Source organism: Anomaloglossus baeobatrachus, chromosome 2, assembly GCF_048569485.1.
Source record: "Anomaloglossus baeobatrachus isolate aAnoBae1 chromosome 2, aAnoBae1.hap1, whole genome shotgun sequence".
Classification (NCBI taxonomy): Eukaryota; Metazoa; Chordata; class Amphibia; order Anura; family Aromobatidae; genus Anomaloglossus; species Anomaloglossus baeobatrachus.
In genome coordinates, this window is record NC_134354.1 from 408,684,736 (window position 1) to 408,709,780 (window position 25,045).

The 25,045-nt window shown below is 42.3% G+C and overlaps 1 protein-coding gene across 3 annotated transcripts in view; it reads left to right on the forward strand.

Moving 5' to 3' along the window:
- Positions 1–25,045, forward strand: part of CSMD2 (CUB and Sushi multiple domains 2) — a 1,639,331-nt gene that overhangs the window by 1,189,209 nt on the left and 425,077 nt on the right. For all 3 annotated transcript variants that reach the window (XM_075336114.1, XM_075336115.1, XM_075336117.1), the window contains 2 exons: positions 8,834–8,972; positions 11,907–12,094. In XM_075336114.1, coding sequence (XP_075192229.1) covers positions 8,834–8,972; positions 11,907–12,094 — 327 coding nt within the window. The remainder of the gene's footprint in view (positions 1–8,833; positions 8,973–11,906; positions 12,095–25,045) is intronic.

A 25,045-nucleotide genomic window follows, 5' to 3' on the forward strand; every position in this document is an offset into this window, starting at 1 on the left:
ACGGCTGGAATGTATCCCTTAAAGGTAATCTTTCTGATTTGCTTCACCCCCCAAAAATTGTAACAATGGACAATTCCCTTTAAGCAGTTCTGTGCAGGCATCCTGATGAAGATGGTTACTACAATTCCCTTTATTTCTATGGTCTTCACAGTCATTTGCCAAAGATATTTAATTATAGGCTTACATTTGTCCTGCTGTATTGATAAAACTCAATCCACTAGAACAGACCTTGACAAGTGGTGGCCTGTAGACCATATCCAGCCTTTCGACTGTTCCTGTTCGAACCCTGGACTGAGACAGTCACAGGGCTGCCCGTAAGTTGGAGTTTTCTCCCCAGTTTAAAAATTTCAACCAAATCTGCAGCCTCAAGGTGCAGCTACCTCTGAATACAATGGTGGAGGAGTAATCAACCATTCAGCCTGTGCAACTGAGACTCAGCGCAGCAGGCACAATGACATCGCTAAAGTGAACATAGCCTCAGTCCACACACAGCAAAGATCAGAGCAACGTGCCAAAAAAGAGAAGGTTAGTTCAGGACTATTTTTTTTTTTCGTTAGCCACATGTGGGGGAAATATGTGGAATCATTATTATGTAGTGGGCTGTGGGGATCATATTATTTTTGGGGTCTATCATTTTGTGTTGGGGAAGTGGGATGCAATCATACTCTGTGGGGGTCTCTGAGGTCCATCATACTATGTATATGGGCTGTGGTGCCCATCATACTTTGTGGGTGGCTGGTGGGGTCATCATGCTATGTGGGTAACTGTAGGGGCCCACTTCGCTCTGCAGTACATGCATAGACTACACATTAGTCTCTCGCCTCCTAAGGACTTTGTATATACGGCTCCTCCCGTTTCCATATATTTATCGTGGTGCATAACCTGGGTTATACGGTCACAGTACCCAACCCTACATTTATACGTTTTTGACGATTCCATATGTTGTCCGTTGGTGCATATTAATTCATTATCTCCAATACTCTAGTATGATAGATCCCTTGAAAAAGGTCCTATGTGGACCGATACGTTGGGACAGACTTTACCCCTTTGTTTAATAAATATTCATTCAGCACCACCCAAGACTTTCTGCATTTTTATTCTCTAAAGTGTGCCAGAGCTACATTTATTTATCATGTGGGTAACTGTGGCGGCTCACTATACTGTGTGTTGGTGTGTAGTAACCATTTATGTGAGGGCTTCATACATTTGTGTAGGGCTCTCGAAACATCATGCAGTGTATTGGGGAAAGTAGGGTTCATCATACTATGTTTGAGGTGCCATGAGGGATCCATTCTGTGTGCAGGAAATGTGCGAGATGTCATATTATGTGGAGGCCATCATACTATGTGAGAGATACAGGGGCTATCATACTATGTGGTGGACCGTGGGATATTTTAGTTTGATGAACAGCATACAGTATAGTGGACCATGGGGGATTTTAGTGTGTGATGAACATCATACTGTGTGATGGATCGGGGGGGGATTTTAGTATGTGGGGAACATCATACTGTGTGGTGGGCCATGGGGGATTTTAGTGTGTGCGGAACATCATACTATGTGGATTACCATGGGGGATTTTAGTGTGTGATGAACATCATACTGTGTGATGGACCGTGGGGGATTTTAATATGTGGGGAACATCATACTGTGTGGTGGACCATGGGGGATTTTAGTATGTGGGGAACATCATACTGTGGGGTGGACTGTGGGGGATTTTAGTATGTGGGGAACATCATACTATGTGGTGGTCAATGGGGGATTTTAGTATGTGGGGAACATCATACTGTGGGGTGGACCATGGGGGATTTTAGTATGTGGGGAACATCATACTGTGGGGTGGACCATGGGGGATTTTAGTATGTGGGGAACATCATACTGTGTGGTGGACCATGGGGGATTTTAGTATGAGGGGAACATCATACTGTGGGGTGGACCATGGGGGATTTTAGGATGTGGGGAACTTCATACTGTGTGGTGGACCATGGGGGATTTTAGTATGAGGGGAACATCATACTGTGGGGTGGACTGTGGGGGATTTTAGGATGTGGGGAACATCATACTGTGTGGTGGACCATGGGGGATTTTAGTATGAGGGGAACATCATACTGTGGGGTGGACTGTGGGGGATTTTAGGATGTGGGGAACATCATACTGTGTGGTGGACCATGGGGAATTTAGTGTGTGGGGAACATCATACTGTGTAGGGAACTATGAGGGCAATTCTGTTTTTAGGAGGGTTATGGTGGGGAGAGCTCAATGTTACGAGGGGGACCCGGGGAAGCGTGCCAAGATGGGAAATGGACAGCTTCCGCCGGTCAAGGTCCACTGTGCGGTGTAAGGGACCGCTGCTATGGTCAGGAAAGAGTGAGCGGGTTGCTACTAGTGATCGTCTGGAACGTCACAGACGATCTATGTACACCGGTCCGCCCTAACCCGTGAGGGTTGTATGGCTCGGGGCTTCTCGTACGGTGTACCTGTTGCACGGGGACGCACAGAGGTGCCTACGCACGTGTGCCAGCGGGAGTCACAGGATATGGCACGAGGGTAGCACAGAGGTGCCCACGCACGTGTGCTTTCAATAACCAGGTGAGTCCGGTGGAGACTCGAGGAGCTCACCTGGGACAGGAACACGGCCTGTTGAAGGAGATACTGCCGGAGCAGCAAGGCAGGAACACGGCCTGCAAACCAGGTGCTGCCTGAGCAGCAAGGGCAAAGCCCACGAAAGACAATGACGTCTGTACAGTGGCGTGGCAGCACGCTGCCAGACATCCAAACATAGAAGGACGGTCGCGCACCGCCATGATGGCAGGGTGAGCTTTTAAGGAGGTGTAGCTCCACCCAAGGGCGGGCGCGAGACGGGCGTGACTCAATCAGGGTTCGTGACGTCCTGGCCCAGCCAGTCAGGATTCAGCACATCACCAGCCTTGTCATGGGGCCGTGTGATATCAGTGAGCGAATCAGAAGACGTCACGTGGAGCACATGCTCATCCTCCTGCCTCTGGGTCATAAAGGCGGGATCCCCGGTTTCACAATGTGCAGAGACATGGGAAGTCTTGCTGCTTCCCTGAGCATCTATTCTTTGCACACTGCGCAACTTCCCAGAGCCTCCATGATGCTGAGCAGGAGAGCTCGTGGCAGGCAAGGGATGGGAGACCGCTCCATTCCCTGCAAGGGGAGAACCACTAGGTGTCACCCTTCTGCTGTGTCTCTGAGAAGGCAACTCCTGCTGACTGCACAGTCTCCCAGACCTTTGGTGCTGCTGAGCAGTAGGGCTCGTGGCCGACAAGGAATGGGGGACCACCTCATTCCTTGCAACAAGAGAGCCACGACGTGTAACAGCTCTTGATTAGATACAAGTGCTGAATAACAGGAGAAGTATGAATAACTACTTTTAAAAACTTTATAAAAAGCAGTAAATTATTTGGTTTTGATTAGCTGCTATTAACAGGGCTAATTATAACATTTATTGTTTTCGCAACATATAATAGGAGTAACAACTAAACAACAGACTAAATCTGCTCTATATTAAGTGATAACGTTAATATTAAAATAATACTAGAATAAACATATTTATTAAATAAACACTTTGCCCTCTTATCTGCTTAGTATTTTGAGAATTCATTCGGCATAGGGAAAATTTTAATCGGTCATTAAATAAATTAAAAAAAAAACCTGAGTTAGAAAAGAGTTAATATATTGTGATACAAACGATAATATATTTGCTTTTCTTATTTGTAATGAAATGTCCTGGCCATTGGGATGCCCAAATTGCCTTAGGAAGATCAGTGCTGAGATGTCATACTGGAAATCTGTATTCCACGCAAATAAGACTCTAACAGTACGAGCCGGATTCTAATAACCTATTATCACTGACACATTATAGAGCTCTGCAATTATGACCCTGTACTAATTGGTACTTATACACACACCAATGAAGACTGACACTAGCTAACCTTATTATGGAGACCTGTTAGGCCATAACTGTCTCATAAAATGCAACTACAATTAACCCATTGATGGTAATATTTTTAGTATTTGCCCTTTAATTTATATCTTTCTGTTGCAGAACAGAGGTCAGTTGCTTAAAATTCTGTGCCTCACATTGTAACCTCTGTGGTCCCACTTAATTTATGGTTTCATAATAATGTTTTCACAAGGCCAACATAAAGTAAACTGAAAATGGTTGAAATGGCAATATAGGGCAGAAAAAGTGCGTTGCTAATGATCTGCTGTGGCGTTCATATCAAACCTCTCCACCAGGGTTATTATTACATATTAGCATGATATATGGTAATCCTATTATTTTGATGGTTCTCATCTTACTTAGGCGGGCTTTAAACGCTGAAACATCACTAGCAATTGCTAGCGATGTCGAGCGCGATAGCCCAGGCCCCCATCGCACATGCGATATGTGGTAATTGCTGCCGTAGCGAACATTATCGCTATGGCAGCTTCAACCGCACATACCTGGTCAGCGACGTCGCTGTGACCACTGAACACTATCTCTTTCAAGGGGGAGGTGCGTTAAGCATCACAACAACGTCACTGTGATGTCACTAAGCGGCCAGCCAATAGAAGTGGAGGGGCAGAAATGAGTGGGATGTAACATCCCGCCCACCTCCTTCCTTCCACATTGTCGGTGGAGGCAGGTAAGGAGATGTTTGTCGTTCCTGCGGTGTCACACACAGCAATGTGTGGTGCTGCAGGAACGACAAACAACATCGTACCGGCCGCAGCAGTGATATTATGAAAAGGAGCGACGTGTCACCGATCAACAATTTTTGACGTTTTTGCGATCGGTGATCATCGCTCCTAGGGTTTACACGCTGTGATTTCGGTAACGGCGCCGGATGTGCGTTACTAACGACGTGACCCGATGATATATCATTACCAATGTCGCAACGTGTAAAGCCCGCCTAAAGACCATGTCTCACTAAGCGACATCGTTAGCGACATCGCTGCTGTCACGGGTTTTGTGACGCAACAGCGATCTTGCTAGCGATGTCGCTGTGTGTGACATTCAGCAACGACCTGGCCCCTGCTGTGAGGTCGCCGGTCGTTGCTGAATGTCCTGGACCATTTTCTTCAAAGGCGATGTCCTGCTGGGCAGGATGCATCGCTATGTTTGACACTGTGTGACAGGGTCCTAATGACAGCAGAGATCGTTATACAGGTCGCTACTGTGATCTGTATTGTTACTGAGTCGTTGGTAAGGTCTGACTGTGTGACATCTCACCTGCGACCTCCCAGCGACTTACCAGCGATCCTTATGAGGTCGCATCATTTTCGGGATCGCTGGTAAGTCGCTAAATGTGACGGGGCTTAAAGCAGTTATTATTATTTATCACTAGATTAGTTCTCTGTGCTCTGTTTATGTGGACACCTATTGGATGCACAGTATTAAAGGGTTTTTCGAGCTTATGGTATTATGCTTAGAATAGGTCCTCAACATCAGATTGCTGGGAATGTGACACCCAGCACTTCCACCAATCATCTATTTTTGCCCTCTCTAATAGCTGGATGTAATCAGTGAATCCAGCCAGAACACTACATTGAAATTCACTGAAATGAGTAGGAGCTGAGCTGAAAGTTTTTGCAGTTCCAGCTCCATTCATTGTTAATATGTGTTCTCTGCCAGCGCAGATTGGTTGGACGCCTAGTGTCATATTCCCAACAATCTTATTTTGATGACCTACTCATCTGCCTGAATTGCCCCTTTAAAGAGGATTTGTGCGCTTTTACTCCTCCCTCCCAGAGACTGCCAATTACAGTACGGCACCTGATCTAACAGTCTAGCAGTCTCTGACACTGCTGAGCTCTGATTGGCAGCATCTGAGAAAGAGAGATTAAAATGTATGACCCCAAAAAGACTCTGAAAAAATGCCCAATTGGTCTACAAGCAGAGGTTTCACAAACTACACTCTGAAATCAATAAATGGGAATATCTCTGCAATGCAGTGACGCAACACAAAACAAAAAAGGGTTGGAATTAGGGCATATGAGAACATTTTTGAGAAACTAACAAGCTCTCTTTAAATGTCAGTCCTATTTTTACTCTTTGCAGAGAATAAACCTTCTGCGCTTACTGTTGCTTCCCCCGAATTTGATCTTGTTAAATTTATCTTATAAAAATAAATGCCATATCATTAGTCTTGCTACAAAACTGTGTTTCTAGGGAGTAGTAATTTGCTTTGACCATCTTTAAGTTTGACAATCTTGGGGTCCCTGATGTAGTGTGTTATAGCCATACAGTTGCCAGTGGTATTTGTTGGTGACACAGAGTACCTAATTACCTAAGTGCCTAATACTTATTACCCAAGTCTGTCTAAGATATAATTAATATATTTCCAAATTAAGAGATGTATACTCTGTATCAGTGTTTTTCAATCACCATGTACCCTCTACACAACTTAATATTTCCTAAGACTAACTCATTATATACTAAACTTTTGACCCAAAACCATTTGATTGAGAGATATTCACTAACCACTTCTTAGGCAGATATCGAACCATGCATATTTAGATATACATGTTCTCAATAAGTAGATGGGAGTTAAGCCCACAGCACACAATAGATAGCTATTTGTTAACCCGACAAAAACACCTCAACTCACCCCAGACACTGAAGTGGTCACTCTGCTCAGCGCTCCAGTGTTTTCTATGAGAACCACTGCCAGACTCCTTTGGTGATAGCTTATCTCAGTGAGATCAAAATGATCAGCAGTCTGAAAATTGGGCATACTGGATCCTTTTCTCCCCCAACATCACCTTAGTAGACAGGTCCGGTGGTGGTGGAGTATTCCTTAAAAACAAAAAGATTGGACTTTGTATCCTCAACATCTGATAGTGGGGTAAAAGTTGGGATACTTCTATGCACACTGGGCCAAATTCACTGGTTTTTATTCACATTAATTTCATGTGTGTTGCCATCTTTACATATATTTTGCTCCAATTACAAGCCCAGCATACAGAAAAAAGGAGTTAGAAATCTGTTCACAATTATTGTCCTCTAAAAAAATGAAATTATTTTGTTCTGCAATATATATTTTTTTGCTCATCAACAGTATTCATTCTGCAGCTTCCAACATATCCAAAACACAACCTTATTTCTCATGTCTACCAATGTGGTGACTAAATGGGCAATAGGCAGCAACCACAATGTATGACTGTTGTAGTATAAATTCACCACTACTTAACACAGCTCTCCAGGTTTTATAAGATGAGAGATTTTAATGCAGACAAGTCTGCTCTGGATGTATTTTTCCGACTGCTGTAAACATTAACATTTAGTAGCACACAAGAGGTTTGTAAATGCACGAAACTATCGTAAAGAAGGACATAGAGGAATAAAACTAGGCTAAGAATAACTCTAGCAGCGGGATCTTCGTACTCGGCACAGTAAATCGTGTAGGCAGGGGGCAGGTCAGTGTTTAACCTGCCAATAGGTGTGAACCTATAAGACAGTATCGTAAAATAAACACACGACTTACACCTTCTAGCTAAATAACAGACATTAGTGGAAATTACCCCTACCAGAATAGCACTGTTTATACGTCAAATGGAAAGGTTAGAGAAGGTGAGCAAAAAAACAGAAGACAGAAATCATTCCTTGAGGAATGTTTGTTACTCATGTTCAACACACACATCCTATAATTCACAAACATGATCACCAACAGAGAGATACTGAAAATCACAGTATCTCCTTTGGGAAATGTTACTTCTATCAACTCATGTCGTAAAGACATCTCACCAGGACAAAGTGAAACTTATTTTTATATAGTAGCTATTGATGGAGCCAAGTTCATCACGATGAATATCTCGCCTTGACTCGGAATGTCTTTGTAATGAACCTAACTGCCTTGACACATTTACAGCCAAAATAATGCGAAACCTTTTACATTATACATAACCACGTTTCCCTTTAAACCCTTTGATGAAGAAACAATATTCTCATACTAATACATTTGTATGACATTTTTTAATTATGTAGGATTTTGTATACTTCCAAAGTTACATACTTGCAAAAGTCATCCCATCCTGTTGATTTTGGTTAGATTGGCCAATAATCTGAAATGCACAGTGGCACATTATTAATCAAAATGTCCAGAGAACCCCAACCCTAGCTGAAAAGAGCAAAGGGTAGTGTCTGAAAGTGGCTCGTCTCCCTGCTGGTATTTACGTAGTTGCCTTACGTTTTTGGGGTACTCCAGCAACTTAAAGAAAATTATTACAATCAGGGGCATCTTTTCACTTAAATACATATATTTTTCTCATATCATTTTTGCAACAGAGATTTAATTAATATTTTGAAAATTACGACTTCTATAACCTCTAAGTATCAGAGTGAGTTACTAGTGAAAATCATTTTTTCAGTGATCTTGTCTGACTACAGAGACTGTATCACTTATGCCTATTCTGCAGATGTATCTTTTAAGTTAATGTATTTATTTTACATACTTATATAACACCATTTCATTCCTCAGCACTTTACAGACATCATCATCGCTGTCCCCATTGGGGCTCACAATCTAAATTCCCCACCAGTATGTCTTTCAAGTATGGTAGGAAACCATAGAACCCGGAGGAAAGCCCCGCAAACACAGCGAGCACATACAAACTTGATTCTTGGTGGGATTTGAACCCAGGACCCCAGCAGTGCAATGCGCAGTGCTAGCCTCTTAGCCACTTAATATGACAATATTCAAGATTGATAACACTAGCAGCTTCAGAGTTCTAGATATTTCTTTTTAATATCTTGGCTATAAATATAATCATTCATGTTTTTGCTATATTATTACATGTGTTTTCATATGGCTTTTATCTCTTCTAATAGCACCATGTGGTGGACATCTGACTGCTCCAAGTGGAATGATTCTGTCTCCTGGTTGGCCTGGCTTTTACAAGGACTCCTTGAATTGTGTGTGGGTTCTTGAAGCACAACCTGGATACCCCATAAAAATCACATTTGATAAGTAAGTTAACTCAAGACATCTGTCTGACCACAGAAAGTAAATTATATTATATCTTCAAGGTATCTTCAAATTACATTCATAAATATTACTCCATGCATTTATTGTTCATCTGCTCTAAAGTAGACCATGAAATGATAATATCAGGTAGAGCTAGTGTTAAAGAGAACCTGTCAGGTGCAATATGCACCCAGAACCATGAGCAGTTTTGTGTGCATATTACTAATCCCTGCCTATCTGTCCCTGCATTTGGTAGCATAGATAAAGAGATGTTTAGAAAAAGTATTATTAAAGATCTTTCATCACATACTAATAAAGCCAGTGACTAGTCTCAAGGGCTTTCTTCCCCCGACTAGTCCACCCTCTTAGCATGGTAGCACGCCTACAGGGGTGTGTTAACATGCTACTCAGTGCAGCATCACCAGCAGTGATGCGCGTAACTGTGTCCACTGATCCTAAGTCCTGGCACTTCCAATCATGCGCAGTATGAAGCTGGGCGTCTTAGCTTCAGCGAGGTCTATTGCGCATGACCGGAAGTGCCAGGGACTTTTGAACAGCAGTAACAGCGGACACAGGTACGTGCATCACCACTGGTGATGCTACATTGAGTAGCATGTTAGCACGCCCCTGTTGGCTTGCTACCATGCTAAGAGGGCGGACTAGTCATAGGAAGTAATGTCCTTGAAACTAGTCACTGGCCTCATTAGCATAAGATAAAAGATCTTTAGAAATATTTTTTCTAAAGATCTCTTTATTAATGCTTCTAAATACAGGGACGGTTAGAAAGGGATTAGCAATATGTACCCAGAACTGCTGGTGTTTCTGGGTGCAAATTGTACCTGACAGGTTCCCTTCAGGTAGGTAAGTTACTTTCATATTAATCTTCACTGAACTTCACAGACAATACATATCATTCCATACAGGCGTCTTCATACATAATATTGTAGGTGAAGTAGCCGATTATAGATTATTATGGGAAAATATCTTATTTTTTAAAAAATGTGAATGTCTTATTAAGCAAAAATATGTGCTAATTGTCATCTATTTCATTCAAGTGTACAGTTTTAAAAGAAATAAACCATTTTATTGGTACTATGAAAAGTTGACACATATTCCCTTTTGCTAAATCTAGTACATTGTGCTCCATATTCTCTATCTCTTGTTGTGATATTAGCAATATATTTCTTCCATATATTCCTTTTCAGTTGTGCCATTTTATGCATGTCAAATTGCTGTAAATGTATAATAAAGAGCCATTAATGTGAAATTGATGGTAGATGATCAATTATTCAAGATAATTTGACAGTCATAAAATAAGATGTATACAGTCATGGCCGAAAGCATTGGCACCCTTGCAATTGTTCCAGAAAATGAAATATTTCTCCTAGAAAATTATTGAAATTACACATGTTTTGTCATACACATATTTATTTGCTTTGTGTGTATTGAAACAACACAAAGAAAGACCGAGGAAAAAAAAGTCAAATTGAAGATTATTTCTCACAAACCCCAAAAATGGGCCATACAAATTGTTGCCACCTTTCCAAATTGTGGGTGAACAGTTTTGTGTCATTCATGTGGTGCTCATTTAAATTCACCTATGGCAGTTGTGGGCAATATGAAAATTACACCTGAAACCAGATTAAAAGGGGATGGTTTACTCGATGTTTGCATTGTGTGTCTGTGTGGGCCACACTAACTATGGAGAACATAAGGATAAGGAAATAACTGTCTGAGGATTTGAGAACTAGAATTGTTAAAAAAATCAATAATCTCAAGGTTACAAGTCCATCTCCAGAGATCTTGATGTTCCTTTGTCCACTGTGTACAACAAGTACATCAAGCAGTTTACAAACTCATGGCACTGTAGCTAATCTCCCTTGATGACGGTTGCAACACAGGATAGTCCAGATGATGGCTAATCAGCTCAAATCAAGTTACAAAAAAATAGAAGCTGTTTTGCAGGTTCAGGGTACAACAGTATCTGTGTGATATATCTTTCCATATTTGAATTAAATGAAACGCTATGGCAGGAGACATGGAAGGATCCCCCTGCTCACACAGAAACATAAGATAGCTAGACTGCAGTTTGCCAAAAGGTAGTGGAGTAAGCCAAAATCGTTCTGAACATTGGACAGATGAGATGAAGGTAGAGCTATTATATATATATATATATATATATATATATGAGTCACATGTTTAGTGACGTACCAGTGACCTCATCAGCGATCTCGCTGTGTGTGACACTAAGCAGCGTCCTGGCCCCTGCTTTGAAATCGCTGATCGTTACACACTGTTCTGGTTCATTTTTTGCTTGTTGGTCTCCCGCTGTGCACCACACATAGGCGTGTTTGATAGCGGGAGACCAACGAGCACCAACTATGTGTAAGCAGCGTACGCTGGTAACCAGGGTAAATATCGGGTAACTAAGCAAAGCACTTTGCTTGGTTACTCGATATTTACCCTGGTTACCAGCGTACACCGCTTAGCACTGGCTCCCTGCACACGTCACCAAGGTACACATCAGGTTACTAAGCAAAGCGCTTTCCTTGGTTACCCAATATTTACCTTGGTTACCAGCATACACCGCTTAGCGCTGGCTCCCTGCACACGTAACCAGGGTACACATCGGGTTAATACGCAAAGCGCTTTGCTTAGTTACCCGATATTTACCCTGGCTACATGTGCAGGAAGTCAGCGCTAAGTAGTGTACGCTGGTAACCAAGGTAAACATCGGGTAACCAAGCAAAGTGCTTTGCTTAGTTACCCAATATTTACCAAGGATTGTCACAATTACTAATGTCAATATATGTAATGCAACTACTGATATCTAATCTTTGAGATTAAACCTGCTCTATTTATTCTTACAGAGCCTTTGGTTTTCTGGACGATGCATTCCTTATTTACAACTTTATGTCTTATATTTTGTTCATGCAGATTTAAGACCGAAGTAAATTATGACACTCTGGAGGTGAGGGATGGAAAGTCTTATTCTTCTCCATTGATTGGGGTCTATGACGGCACACAGGTTCCTCAGTTCTTGATCAGTACCAGCAATTTCCTCTACCTCCTCTTCAGCACTGACAAGAGCCACTCTGATGTCGGCTTCCAAGTTCGCTATGAAAGTAAGCCATACCTTTATGTAATAACTATATGTCCCTGATATATCAATTTTACCGCAAAACAAAAAAAATAAATTTCAGTCTAATTCCAAATTTCTACATTTGTTGCTGATTGTGTGTCTCTTTAATTGATTGAAGCTAAAAAAAGAAAAAAATATGTTGCTTCTATTTCATTAAAAATCATATTCAGCCAGCAAAAAGAATAAATATGGAGGTGGGACTTTCAGGAATTGTACATTTGTGTAGCTGTGCGCTCAGCAAGCAGGGCAGAGCACCCCTGAAATGTAGAGGAATTGGCGGCATTGTGTTAGATGGGCTGCTGCTCCATGTTTGGAGAGCTTAAATCTATTAGAAGCTGTTCCGCACTCTGCTGTCTGATCATCTTTATTGATTTTCTTTTACTATAACAACCGGAGTAATGACTTCTGGACAGCATTATTGAATAAGAAGGCTGCTTTTATTTCTCCCTAATTTGGATTCTTTTTCCTTTACTTTGAACGAGAGCTGCCAAGAGGCTATTTCCCAGAATTCTCTGCGGTTTCACTCTGTGGGCACATTTCTGTCTGTTCCCTGCTAAGTACAGCGCTATAGATATAAATGTGTTGGTGTATGAAAACAGCAGCTATTATTTCATATAGATCATGCTCTGGCACTGAAAATGATCTCTATCTGTCTATCTATCTATCTATCTATCTATCTATCTATCTATCTATCTATCTAACTATCTATCTATCTATCTATCTATCTATCTATCTATCTATCTATCTATCTGTCTATCTGTCTGTCTGTCTGTCTGTCTGTCTGTCTGCCTATCTATCTATCTTCAGTATCTATCCCTATCTATCTATCTATCTATCTCTCTATCTATCAATCTATCTATCTATTCATCTATCCCATATCTATCTATCTATCTATCTACAGTATCTTTCTAACCATCTATCCCATATCTATCTATATATCTATCTATCTATACAAATTCAAATAAGCTTTATTGGCAGGACTAAATACTCATTAGTTTTGCCACAGCAAGTGTACAGTATGGATCGTGACTATGGGTATGATGGATGGGGGCACATCCAGGGTGGGGGCTATGGAAGTCCATGGCTTATCATACTTCTCTTTCTTGAAGTCTATGATATTCACTCACATACTGCACTGCTATCTCCACTGCACTCTCTTCTCATCCCTGCAGGGTATATGATTTCTCTATCTCCTTCATGAAGCTGAAATCTGGGAAGAGATTGGAGAGTCTCCTGAAGTGAGGGTTCCTCACTGCTGAGTATTTGGTACAGTGTAGCAGGAGGTGGGTTTTATCCTCCAAGGGCTCCAGGTCTCAGTGTTTGCACAGTCTGTCCTCCCTGGGCTTCTATCTTTGTCTGTGTCTGCTGGATTCGATGGCCATACTTTTGGCACTGAGTCAACATCGTCTCAGGATCCTGTGGTCTCTTGGGTCCAGGAATTTCTCCAGATATGGGGCCAGTCTGAAGTCTCTCGGTAGACTCTGATACATGGTCAGTTTCTGTGAGGCGATGATATCGTTATTTCAGTAACTGACATCCCTCGTCTACCATCTTCCTGATTATGACTTTTGTCATGCTGCAATGATTGGTCATTTTATCCAGTTGGGATTGGGTGAGCTGTTCCATGGACCTGGTTCATCTGGCACCCCTACATGTATCAGGGCTTTATGGTGAGGAGAGCTTGGATTGCTACTCTGTAGGTGAGCCCGAAATAATAGTACCCTCTTCAGAACTGCAAGGTGTAGAGGGACTCTGCCCAGGTCAGCCTGACAGGCACTGTTGGAGATGCTTCAGTGGACCTGGACCTGGAGTGCTTACAGATTGCAAGGTGAAATATTTCTGTTGGGCGGGAATCCCACCTTGACCAATCTGGGTAAGTGTGAGGTCCCCAGACTTTGGTACCATATATGAAGATTGGGGCTATGATGGAATTAAAGATTTTTAAATTGACCCTCACTGGTGGCTTCAGATGATAGAGTTCCTTCAGATGGCATAGAAGATTTTGCAGGCCTTTTCTTTCAGGGTCTCTATGGCTTGTTTGAAGCTCACTGATTGGTGAATTTCCAGGCCCTGGTAAGTGTATTTGTCTGTTCCTGTAAGAGTTGTTGATTAAGACAAATGAAGGGTGCTTGTCCGATCTTCTCTTTCTCTTCTGGAACACCATGATGTTGGTTTTCTTTAGGTTGATCAATAGTGCCCATGTGGAGCTGAATTTCTCCAAGATTGTAAGTTGTCTTGGAGGGCTTTTTCGGTTGCTGACACCAGCAGTAGGTCATCTGTTTAGAGCAAGAATTTCACCTGTGACCTGGATCTGTTAAAGATTCCAGAGCATTGGCCAGCTCATTGAAGTAAATATTGAAGAGCATTGGACTTAGGCTGCAGCCCTGTCTGACTCCACGGCTCTACTGAAAATAAGCTGCTCTTCCACTGTTCACATTCACGCTGCAAAGGTTCTCAGTGTAGGAGCTTTTGATTACATTGTAGGTCTTTCCTCCTATTCCGCTCTCCAGCAATTTCAAGAATAAAGCCCGCTTTACATGCTGCGACATCGCTCAAGCGATCTCGTTGGGGTCACGGAATTTTTGACGCACATCCGGTCGCTTTAGCGATGCCGTTGCGTGTGACACCTTTGAGCGATTTTGCATCGTTGCAAAAACGTGCAAAATCGCTCATCGGTGACATGGGGGTCCATTCTCAAATATCGTTGCTGCAGCAGTAACGAAGTTGTTCCTCATTCCTGCGGCAGCGCACATCGCTCCGTGTGACACCGCAGGAACGAGGAACCTCTTCTTACCTGCCTCCCACTCGCAATGCGGAAGGAAGGAGGTGGGCGGGATCTTCGTCCCGCTCATCTCCGCCCCTCCACTTCTATTGAGCGGTGGTTCAGTGACGCAGCTGTGATATCGCTGTGACGCTGAACGAACCGCCCCCTTAGAAAGGAGGCGTTTCGCCGGTCACAGCGACGTCGCAGGGCAGGTAAGTAGTGTGATGGGTCTGGGCGATGTTGTGAACCACGGCCAGTGATTTGCCCATGTCGCACAACTGATGGGGGCGGGTACCCACGCTAGCGATATCGGTACCGATATCGCAGCGTGTAAAGCGGCCTTTAGTCCGGGTGCCACTCTGAGTCAAAGGCCTTTTTAAAGTCCACAAAACTGGCATATATCTTCTCATACTTTGTATTGTGGACATGACTCTGAATGAGATTGTGCCGGGTGTAGATGTGGTCCATGGTGCAGTGGTTTGGCACAAGCCCTACTTGGCTCTTGCTGAGAATATTGTACTTGGTGAGGAAACTGAGGATTCTGTTGTTCAATTTGCTGTTGAACAGTTTTTCCAAGTTGTGATGACACATATGCCTCTGTAGTTGGCAGTGGCATACTTGTCTCGTCTCTTTTGGGTGGTTGTGATGAGGCCTTGGTTCCAGATATGAGGGAAGTTGCCCGCACTCATCACATTATTAAACAGTTTAACCACTGCAGCTTGTATTTCTTGTGGGCTGAATTTCAGCATCTTGGGGTGTATTCTATTCAGACCACTGGCTTTTTTACACCTTATGGAAGAGGTTCTAGCCGCAACTTCCAGTAATGTAATTGGTGTATACAGATAGTTTTGAAAATATTTTACTTTTTTCTCTATCGTCTTAAGCTTTGAAGTTATAGTTTCCTGTTCTTGGCATACTCCTTCTTTTGGGATGTCTTTGTAGAGGTCTCTGAATTACTGGAGCCAGATGTTGCCATTTTTTACATGGATGTAATTTTTTTTCTTACTTTTTGTGTCCATGTGGGTCCATAGTTAACCGAAGAAGTGGTGTTCGAGGGCTTCTTGGAGTTGGCTAAGTTTGGTAGAGATGTAGCTCTGCTTCTTTCTCCTGAGGATACTTTTGTACTGCTTTTGTATGGTGTCATAGGCTTTCCTTAGACCCGGGTGGTTGGGGTCTCTGTTTATTGTTTGAGGCTGTTCTTAGGGTCTGCTGTATGGCTTTACATCCTCTGTCAAACCAACCATTGATCTGTTTTCCTTTTGGCCTCTTGTAGTTAATTTTGTATGGTCAGATAAATTGGCCATGGTGTAGAGTATATTGTTAAGGTATTTTGCAGCTTGACTCACTCCTTCTGCGTTAAGGCCGCTTTACAAGCAGCGATATCGCTATTGATAGCTAGTATGCGTACCCGCCCCCGTCGGTTGTGCGTCACGGGCAAATCGCTGCCCGTGGCGCACAACATCGCTAATACCCATCACACATATTTACCTGCCTAGCGATGTCGCTGTTGCCAGCAAACCGCCTCCTTTCTAAGGGGGCGATTCGTGCGGCGTCACAGCGACGTCACTAAGCGGCCACCCAATAGCAGCGGAGGGGCGGAGATGAGCGGTACAAACATTCCGCCCACCTCCTTCCTTCCTCATTGCGGGCGGCCGCAGGTATGATGTTGTTCCTCGTTCCTGCGGTGTCACACGTAGCAATGTGTGCTGCCGCAGGAGCGATGAACAACCTGCGTCCTGCTACAGCAACGATATTTGGGAAATGGACAGTGTGTCAATGATCAATGATAAGGTAAGTAAAATTGCTCGATAACGGTCGTTCGTGCGTTTCACACGCAACGACGTCGCTAACGAGGCTGGATGTGCATCACGAATTCCGTGACCCCAATGACATTGCGTTAGCAATGTCGTTGCGTATAAAGAGGCCTTTAGACTGCGTTGGACCTGTTGTGAGCCTCTTTATATTTTACTGCTAACATCTTGGACCATTTATAGGATGAACGCCGGTTGAAGAGGTTGCTCTGCTGTGGCTTTTGTGTGGATGGTTTCTATGTAGATTTTATGTACTAAAGAATTTGGCTGTGGTCTGAAAGTTGCATGTGTTGGGTGACTATGAAGGTGCCAATATTTGCCAGGCTCATATCTCTAATGGCATAATCTACTAAACTCCTCCTTACATGGGAGTTTAGTGTACACCTTCCTAAAAAGTTTCCCTTGGTACGTCCATTAAGAATATGAAGACCTAAACTTCCACATAAGTTCAGGAGCTTTTCACCACTTGTGTTGACTGTACTGTCATTATTGTTTCTCTCTAAGTGTTTTGAGTCATGGCTCATCATTCTCTGCTCCAAATATGTAGAGGTTTGCATTGTGGTCAGAAAGTCTTTTGCTCTCCCTGTTCTTGCATTGAAGTCTCCAAAAATGAGAACTTTTCCCAAGACTGATAATAGATGGCTTCTTCTTGAAAGATCTCAAAGATATCTGGAATGAAGTAGGGGGATTCTGGCAGTAGTATATAGATGGCGCAGAGGTAAACATCAGACTGAGAGATGAGGATTGAGCTGCTGATTCTGATCCATATGTAGCTGCCTCCTATCTATCTATCCATCTATCTATCCATCCCATATCTATCTATTTATCTATCCATCTATCTTTTCATCCTTCTCTCTATCTATCTATCTATCTATCTATTTATTTGAGAGTGAGTCAAAATTACTCCATACTTTTATTTTAATCAACTTTAAGAAAAAACAAATACCTCATTTTGTAACAATCAACCTGCTTTTTAATACATTTTGTTCATCTGTCAACAAGCATTCATATTTTCTCCATAAAAAAATGTAAGCTGTGCTCCTAGCCACCAATGCACTGCTGTCTTCACTTCTTTATCAGATGTTAATCATCGTCCTGGTAGGGCAGATTTGCCATATAATCCACTGTCACTCGTCTATTCAATGGAATCAGTTTACATGCATGCTCAATGTTATCAGTCGTGGACCAGCATTTCTATGGGGAGATAAGGTATGCACACCAGTGACTATGTAAGGGGAATGCATGAAATAGCAGAAACTGCTGTGTGAATACTGACTTGAAAAATCCAATAGCTATATGTAAGAGTGAAAATGTGAAAAATGGAATCTGCATTACTGCCATGAACATATGAATCAAGAGAAATTTAGCTACTGAATTGATCAATGCAATAGAGCCCCAACACTACGCCAAAGTATTTCTCTACGTTGGGGTCCCTAGCTTGTGTGTGTCCTCTCATGCAGTTAAAAAACTTACCGTGTATGGGAAGCTGAGACCCAGGCTATATATGCGTATGATATGGATTGGCAATAGGTGTGAGTGGGGAGGGTTCACAAACGAAAAACTACAAACAATAAGGAATAACGTTTGGAACACCATTCTAAGTCTGAACTGGGTGCAAAAACCTAAAAAAACATCACTATGGGGAGATAAGGTATGCACACCAGTGACTATGTAAGGGGAATACATGAAATAGCAGAAACTGCTGTGTGAATACTGACTTGAAAAATCCAATAGCTATATGTAAGAGTGAAAATGTGAAAAATGGAATCTGCATTACTGCCATGAACATATGAATCAAGAGAAATTTAGCTACTGAATTGATCAATGCAATAGAGCCCCAACACTACGCCAAAGTATTTCTCTACGTTGGGGTCCCTAGCTTGTGTGTGTCCTCTCATGCAGTTAAAAAACTTACCGTGTATGGGAAGCTGAGACCCAGGCTATTTATGCGTATGATATGGATTGGCAATAGGTGTGGTTGGGGAGGGTTCACAAACGAAAAACTACTAACAATAAGGAATAACATTTTGAACACCATTCTAAGTCTGAACTGGGTGCAAAAACCTAGGTCTCAGCTTCCCATACACGGTAAGTTTTTTAACTGCATGAGAGGACACACACAAGCTAGGGACCCCAACGTAGAGAAATACTTTGGCGTAGTGTTGGGGCTCTATTGCATTGATCAATTCAGTAGCTAAATTTCTCTTGATTCATATGTTCATGGCAGTAATGCAGATTCCATTTTTCACATTTTCACTCTTACATATAGCTATTGGATTTTTCAAGTCAGTATTCACACAGCAGTTTCTGCTATTTCATGTATTCCCCTTACATAGTCACTGGTGTGCATACCTTATCTCCCCATAGTGATGTTTTTTTAGGTTTTTGCACCCAGTTCAGACTTAGAATGGTGTTCCAAACGTTATTCCTTATTGTTAGTGGACCAGCATTTGACTTCTTCGTGGCTGGCTGTTGTGTGACTTCCTTGAATTTTTCCGTTCAAACTTCTACCCAACAAAACACTTTCTCCATACTGTGCAGAAAGTCATCGATCAATATCGGCACCAGATAAACCATAAAAAATTAATCACTGCACAATGCAATTCTTTCATGCAAATCTCAAGTGTAGAACAACAGTTTCTTGCACCGCAGTTACAAATGAACTGACATGACTATTTATCATGCTTGGTTATCTATCACCATCACATACCACAGTCCTTTACAAGCATTTTCATTCCTTCCCTATCAGGACTCTAATGTAAATCTCTTAGTAGTTCCTACAGAACATCCAAACTCCTTACAGATGATGTCTTTGGTGGAATTGAACCCAGAACTCCCACGGTTCAGTGCTAAACCACTGAGCCACCATGCTGCATAGTCTCTGCTGTGTAGACTTGAACATATTATGCTATGGAGATGACAACTTCTTAGGGAAAGTGCTGATAAGTGTGGATAACAGAAGTTTTAATATAACTGGAGTGCAGAATATTTTTGACTGACCCTTGTAAATAGTATGTCCTGCCAAAAACTTTGCAATCTAGATCGCTATCCTTACATAGCAGCCATGCCTGTCGTACATGGTGTCATGTCATGTGACTGTTAAAGGTTCAATTATAATTTGGACCCTTTTATAGTTAAACCATTTTTTTGCAGGAAAGTTCTCTTTACATTACAATGATGCTTAGCCAATTTGGATGCTATATAAAGAAAATAGTTTTCTGTCAGTCATAGATCTAAATATCAGTGCTTCCAACTAGGGAAGGACATACCATATGGGTAGTCTTTGAAGCCGCCCAGGGGCCCAGTTGCTTAAGGGACCCACTGGCATCTTGGCAGATATTTTCAACTGTATTAAATTTCATGTAATGGAGAGAACTAATGAATTTGATAGTGTATAATTACTAGGGAATAGATAGAGACACTTAAAAGGACGAACAGTGATGAGATGTTGGATGATAAGGGGGCCATATTCTGTTATTGCAAAGGGGCCCTCTGTTTTCAATCCCAGCTTTGGAAAGCTATATATATAGATACCGATTTTGGATCAGTTGCTCATTTTCACAGATATTTTTGCCATGTCGTATACACTACAAAGAACAAAATCTTATAAGATTTCTTAACAAGACGGAAGTAACTCTAATACTTTTCTTTACAAAGTGAATCTCAATTTTTAATTAATTCTTGCTGTGCTGCCTAAGTCTTCTGCCTTGGGATAACCTTGTAAAGACCTGCCCTAGAAAATAGTTAAAAACATTCCGGTTATGACTACATCCACACTGAAAGCAGCTGTACTAATATCTAATTAATGTATTTCCTAGCTTCAAGACATCTGGTATGAAAATGTGACTTTCCCTTGCTTGTCAGCCAAGATTTTAAGTTACTTTATATCTAGATTACTTTATAGATACTGAAGCTGCACATAAAAGCCCCTAGATATAAAGAAAGACCAGCATAATACCTCATCATCTTCAACCTTCAGTTTCACATAATATATACAGTACTTGCAAATCATGATTATACAAGAAATAGATTTTCTTCAGAAGCATGAAAGATGTATGAAATCTTTCTCTTATACAGACAAGATTTTTAGCAGCTTTAGTCATTTGAGTTGCTTTGTCTTTAAGTCATTTAAAGTAACTACAAAAAAGGAATCTGCACAATCACCAGAAATCAGGGGTCGTCCAGGACATAAACAGTATATTGATGATCTGTTCAAGAATCAAGATAGAAAACTTGTGAGTCTAAAAAAGGTCTCTATGAAGGAAGACCTCTGCTACTGAAGACTCATGGGTGCCCTGATGGGTATTTTGTAGTGGGTCTGCCAGATTAAAGGTACTGTAAGGTCTCGCGTTTTTTATTTTTGTATTAATAATAGTGATTATGAAATCAAGTATTTTTAATACAAAATTAAACTCACTGTTTAATTGTTTTTTATTTAATTCTAGTTTTACAGAAGCACTGGGGGCTGCCATCATGGATTTGGTGTTGTAACGACAGTTACTCACCTCCTTTATGGCAGCCCCCGGGGCATAGAAGACCGTTGTCGGACTCCGACCCCTATACTGTAACATAGAGAAGTTGTCTGCTGTGAAATGGACACGCTCTGGGCTGTCGAGATCACAGCAGAGGGAGGAGATTGGCGCCATTTTTGCGCAGCTCACAGCGTATGCTGTGTGCTGCACTTTCCCCCTGTCACCTGCCGGGATGGATAGGGTGAGTACCGACTCTGGGCACCAGTGATTGATCAGTAACTGATCCTTCCGCGCCCCCCCGCACTCTGCCATGTCCCCATCGCACTTTACCATGCCCCCATCTCACTCTGCCGCGGACCCCCCCTGCACTCTACCACTGAGCCCCCCCTCCCCCGTGTGCTCACCTCGGACCGCCGCTGCTCGCTGCTATGTACTGTTATCGCTGACAGGACAGACTGCTGAGGGCGCAGGTCTGAGGTGGGTGCATGTGGCATTGGGATACAGTCAGCAAGGAATTGTGAAACAGTCAGTAGGCAGTGTGGGGGGAATGGGAAACAGTCAGAAGGCAGTGTGGGGGCATTGGGAAACAGTAGGCAGTGTTGGGGCATTGGGAAACTGTTAGTAGGCAGTGTGGGGGCATTGGGAAACTGTCAGTAGGCAATGTGGAGCATTGGGGTACAGTGTGGCATGGGATACAGTGGAGCACTATGCAGCTGGCCTTAGTGACACCTCAGACATATTAAAATCACTCTGTGGCCACCAACAAAATGGTTCCGCACTGTGATCCTAAACGTCATGATCTCTTACCCTTTTTGATAACACCCAGATTGGGAGGGGGAGGTGTGACATCACACACAGGAGAGCAGATTCTACCCACTTTTACTGCAGCTGTAATGTGAGATATTTCTACAGTACTTATACAGTCATGGCCAAAAGTTTTGAGAATGACACCAAAATTATATTTTCACATGATCTGTTGCCCTCTGGTTTTTAATTGTGTTTGTCTGATGTTTACATCACATGCAGAAATATTATTGCAATCATATTATGAGTACCAAAAGGTTATATTGACAGTTAGAATGAGTTAATGCAGCAAGTCAATATTTGCAGTGTTGACCCTTCTTCTTCAGGACCTCTGCAATTCTCCCTGGCATGCTCTCAATCAACTTCTGGATCAAATCCTGACTGATAGCTGTCCATTATTGCATAAGCAATGCTTGCATTTTGCCAGAATTTGTTGGTTTTTGTTTGTCCACCCGTCTCTTGATGATTGCCCACAAGTTCTCAATGGGATTAAGATCTGGGGAGTTTCCAGGCCATGGACCCAAAATCTCTATGTTTTGTTCCATGAGCCATTTAGTGATCGTCTTTGCTTTATGGCAAGGTGCTCCATCATGCTGGAAAAGGCATTGTTTGGTGCCAAACTGCTCTTGGACAGTTGGGAGAAGTTGCTCTTGGAGGACATTCTGGTACCATTCTTTATTCATGGCTGTGTTTTTAGGCAAGACAGTGAGTGAGCCGATTCCCTTGGCTGAGAAGCAACCCCACACATGAATCATTTCAGGATGCTTAACAGTTGTCATGAGACAAGACTGGTGGTAGCGCTCACCTCTTCTTCTCCTAATAACCTGTTTTCCAGATGTCCCAAACAATCGAAAAGGGGATTCATCTGAGAAAATGACTTTACCCCAGTCCTCAGCAGTCCACTCCCTGTACCTTTTGCAGAATATCAGTCGGTCCCTGATGTTTTTTTCTGGAGAGAAGTGGCTTCTTTGCTGCCCTCCTTGAAACCAGGCCTTGTTCAAGCAGTCTCCGCCTCACAGTGCGTGCAGAGGCACTCACACCAGCCTGCTGCCATTGCTGAGCTAGCTCGGCACTGCTGGTAGTCCGATCCCGCAGCTGAAACAGTTTTAAGATACGGTCCTGGCGTTTGCTGGTCCTTCTTGGGCGCCCTGGAGCCTTTTTGGCAACAATGGAAGCTCTCTCCTTGAAGTTCTTGATGATGTGATAGATTGTTGACTGAGGTGCTATCTTTGTAGCTGCGATACTCTTCCCTGTTAGGCCATTTTTGTGCAGAGCAATGATGGCGCACGTGTTTCTTTAGAGATAACCATGGTTAACTGAAGAGAAACAATGATACCAAGCACCAGCCTCCTCTTTTAAGTGTCCAGTGGTGTCATTCTTACTTAATCATGACTGATTGATCGCCAACCCTGTCCTCATCAACACCCACACCTGTGTTAAAGGAACAATCACTTAAACAATGTTAGCTGCTTCTTTTAAGGCAGGAATGCAATGATGTTGAAATGTGTTTTGGGGGTTAAAGTTCATTTTCTTAGCCAATATTGACTTTGCAAGTAATTGTTGTTAAGCTGATCACTCTTTATGACATTCTGGAGTATATGCAAATTGCCATTAGAAAAACGTAAGCAGTAGACTTTGTAAAAATTAATATTTGTAGCCTTCTCAAAACTTCTGGCCATGACTGTACAGTCGGATTTCAGCAGCTGCTCCCCCTAGTGTTTACGAGTGTAATATATCAAACTTTATTTTTTTATATATATATATTTTTCTCAATTAAAAATAAATAATTTTATTTAAACATAACATTAAAACATTAATACTTTATATTGTTTTTGTTATTGAATTTTGTTTTTTGACGACACTTTCCCTTTAAAGTTACACCAATACATGTGCCACATGGAAGCTCTGTTTTGACCTTTTACCAAGACAAAGCTGTGATACAACCCTATGCATGAGACATGAAATTCACAAAAAGTATGGCATTCACTGAATCTATATGGTGAGCTACCTGGTAATTGGTGTAGACTTTTTTTATTGGATCTTTTAAGATCTAATAATATACAGTTGCAATCAAAATTATTCATCCCCCATTGCAAATTAGGTTTATTGACAATAAACCAGTCAAACGTAATGATTTATATAACGTAACACAGCTAATATAATAAGTAGTTTCTCCAAATTCAGCACAAAATGACACTTGTAATGACTACTATAGTTTCAGAATTATTCAATGCCCAGAAAATAATTTCTCACAAGAGACACATTTGCAAAACTGATGTCTCAAGCAGATTTGATATAATAATCAATGGCTTTATTAGTTGTATCAGGTATATTTGAAAAAAAAAAAAAAAAACATCAAATACCTGAACTGGCTAGGGTGGTGTAACTCTGACATTTTATTTGAATTTAGAAACATTGCTGAGAGTGGTCCAAAAAGTTAAGAGATTGATGCTGTTCACAAACAAGGAAAAGGATACAAGATTAGGTTACATGGAAGAGGATAGCAAAGGCATGGAATGTATCTACAGATACAGTTGGAAATATAGTTTGCAAGTGCTAGGCTATTGGAACATTAGCAGAATGCGGAAGCTATTGTGACGCCCTGGCCTATCAGGTCATCACAGGGTATTGTGCAATCTGCCCTTCTGCACAGTATCAACTCCTCCTTGGTTACGGATCCTGGTCCTTTGGTGTTGCTAACAGTTTAGCCAGTCAAAATCCTAGGAATACTTTACACCGAAGCCACCAGACACACCATTGGGGGGCCTGAAGGGAATAGGGCCGCCTATATGGGGGGTTGGTAGGGAGAAGTGAGAAAGTGACAGAGAAGTGAAACAGGAGTGAAAAGAGTAGGAGGTTGAAAGTGACTCTCCGAGAGGGAGAGGTCACTGGTCCGGAGCAGGGCTTCTGGAGTTTACTACGTGGCAGACGTTGGTCTGGGCCTGGTAGGAGCTGGAACCCCGGTCACAGGGGATCGCGTCAAGGGGCACGAACTGCCGAGGATGGCAGCCGGCGGCCTTGAGCCATCACCGGGCAGGGGCCAGGGCACGACGGGGTACGTGGACCCCAGGCCGGGAAGTAGT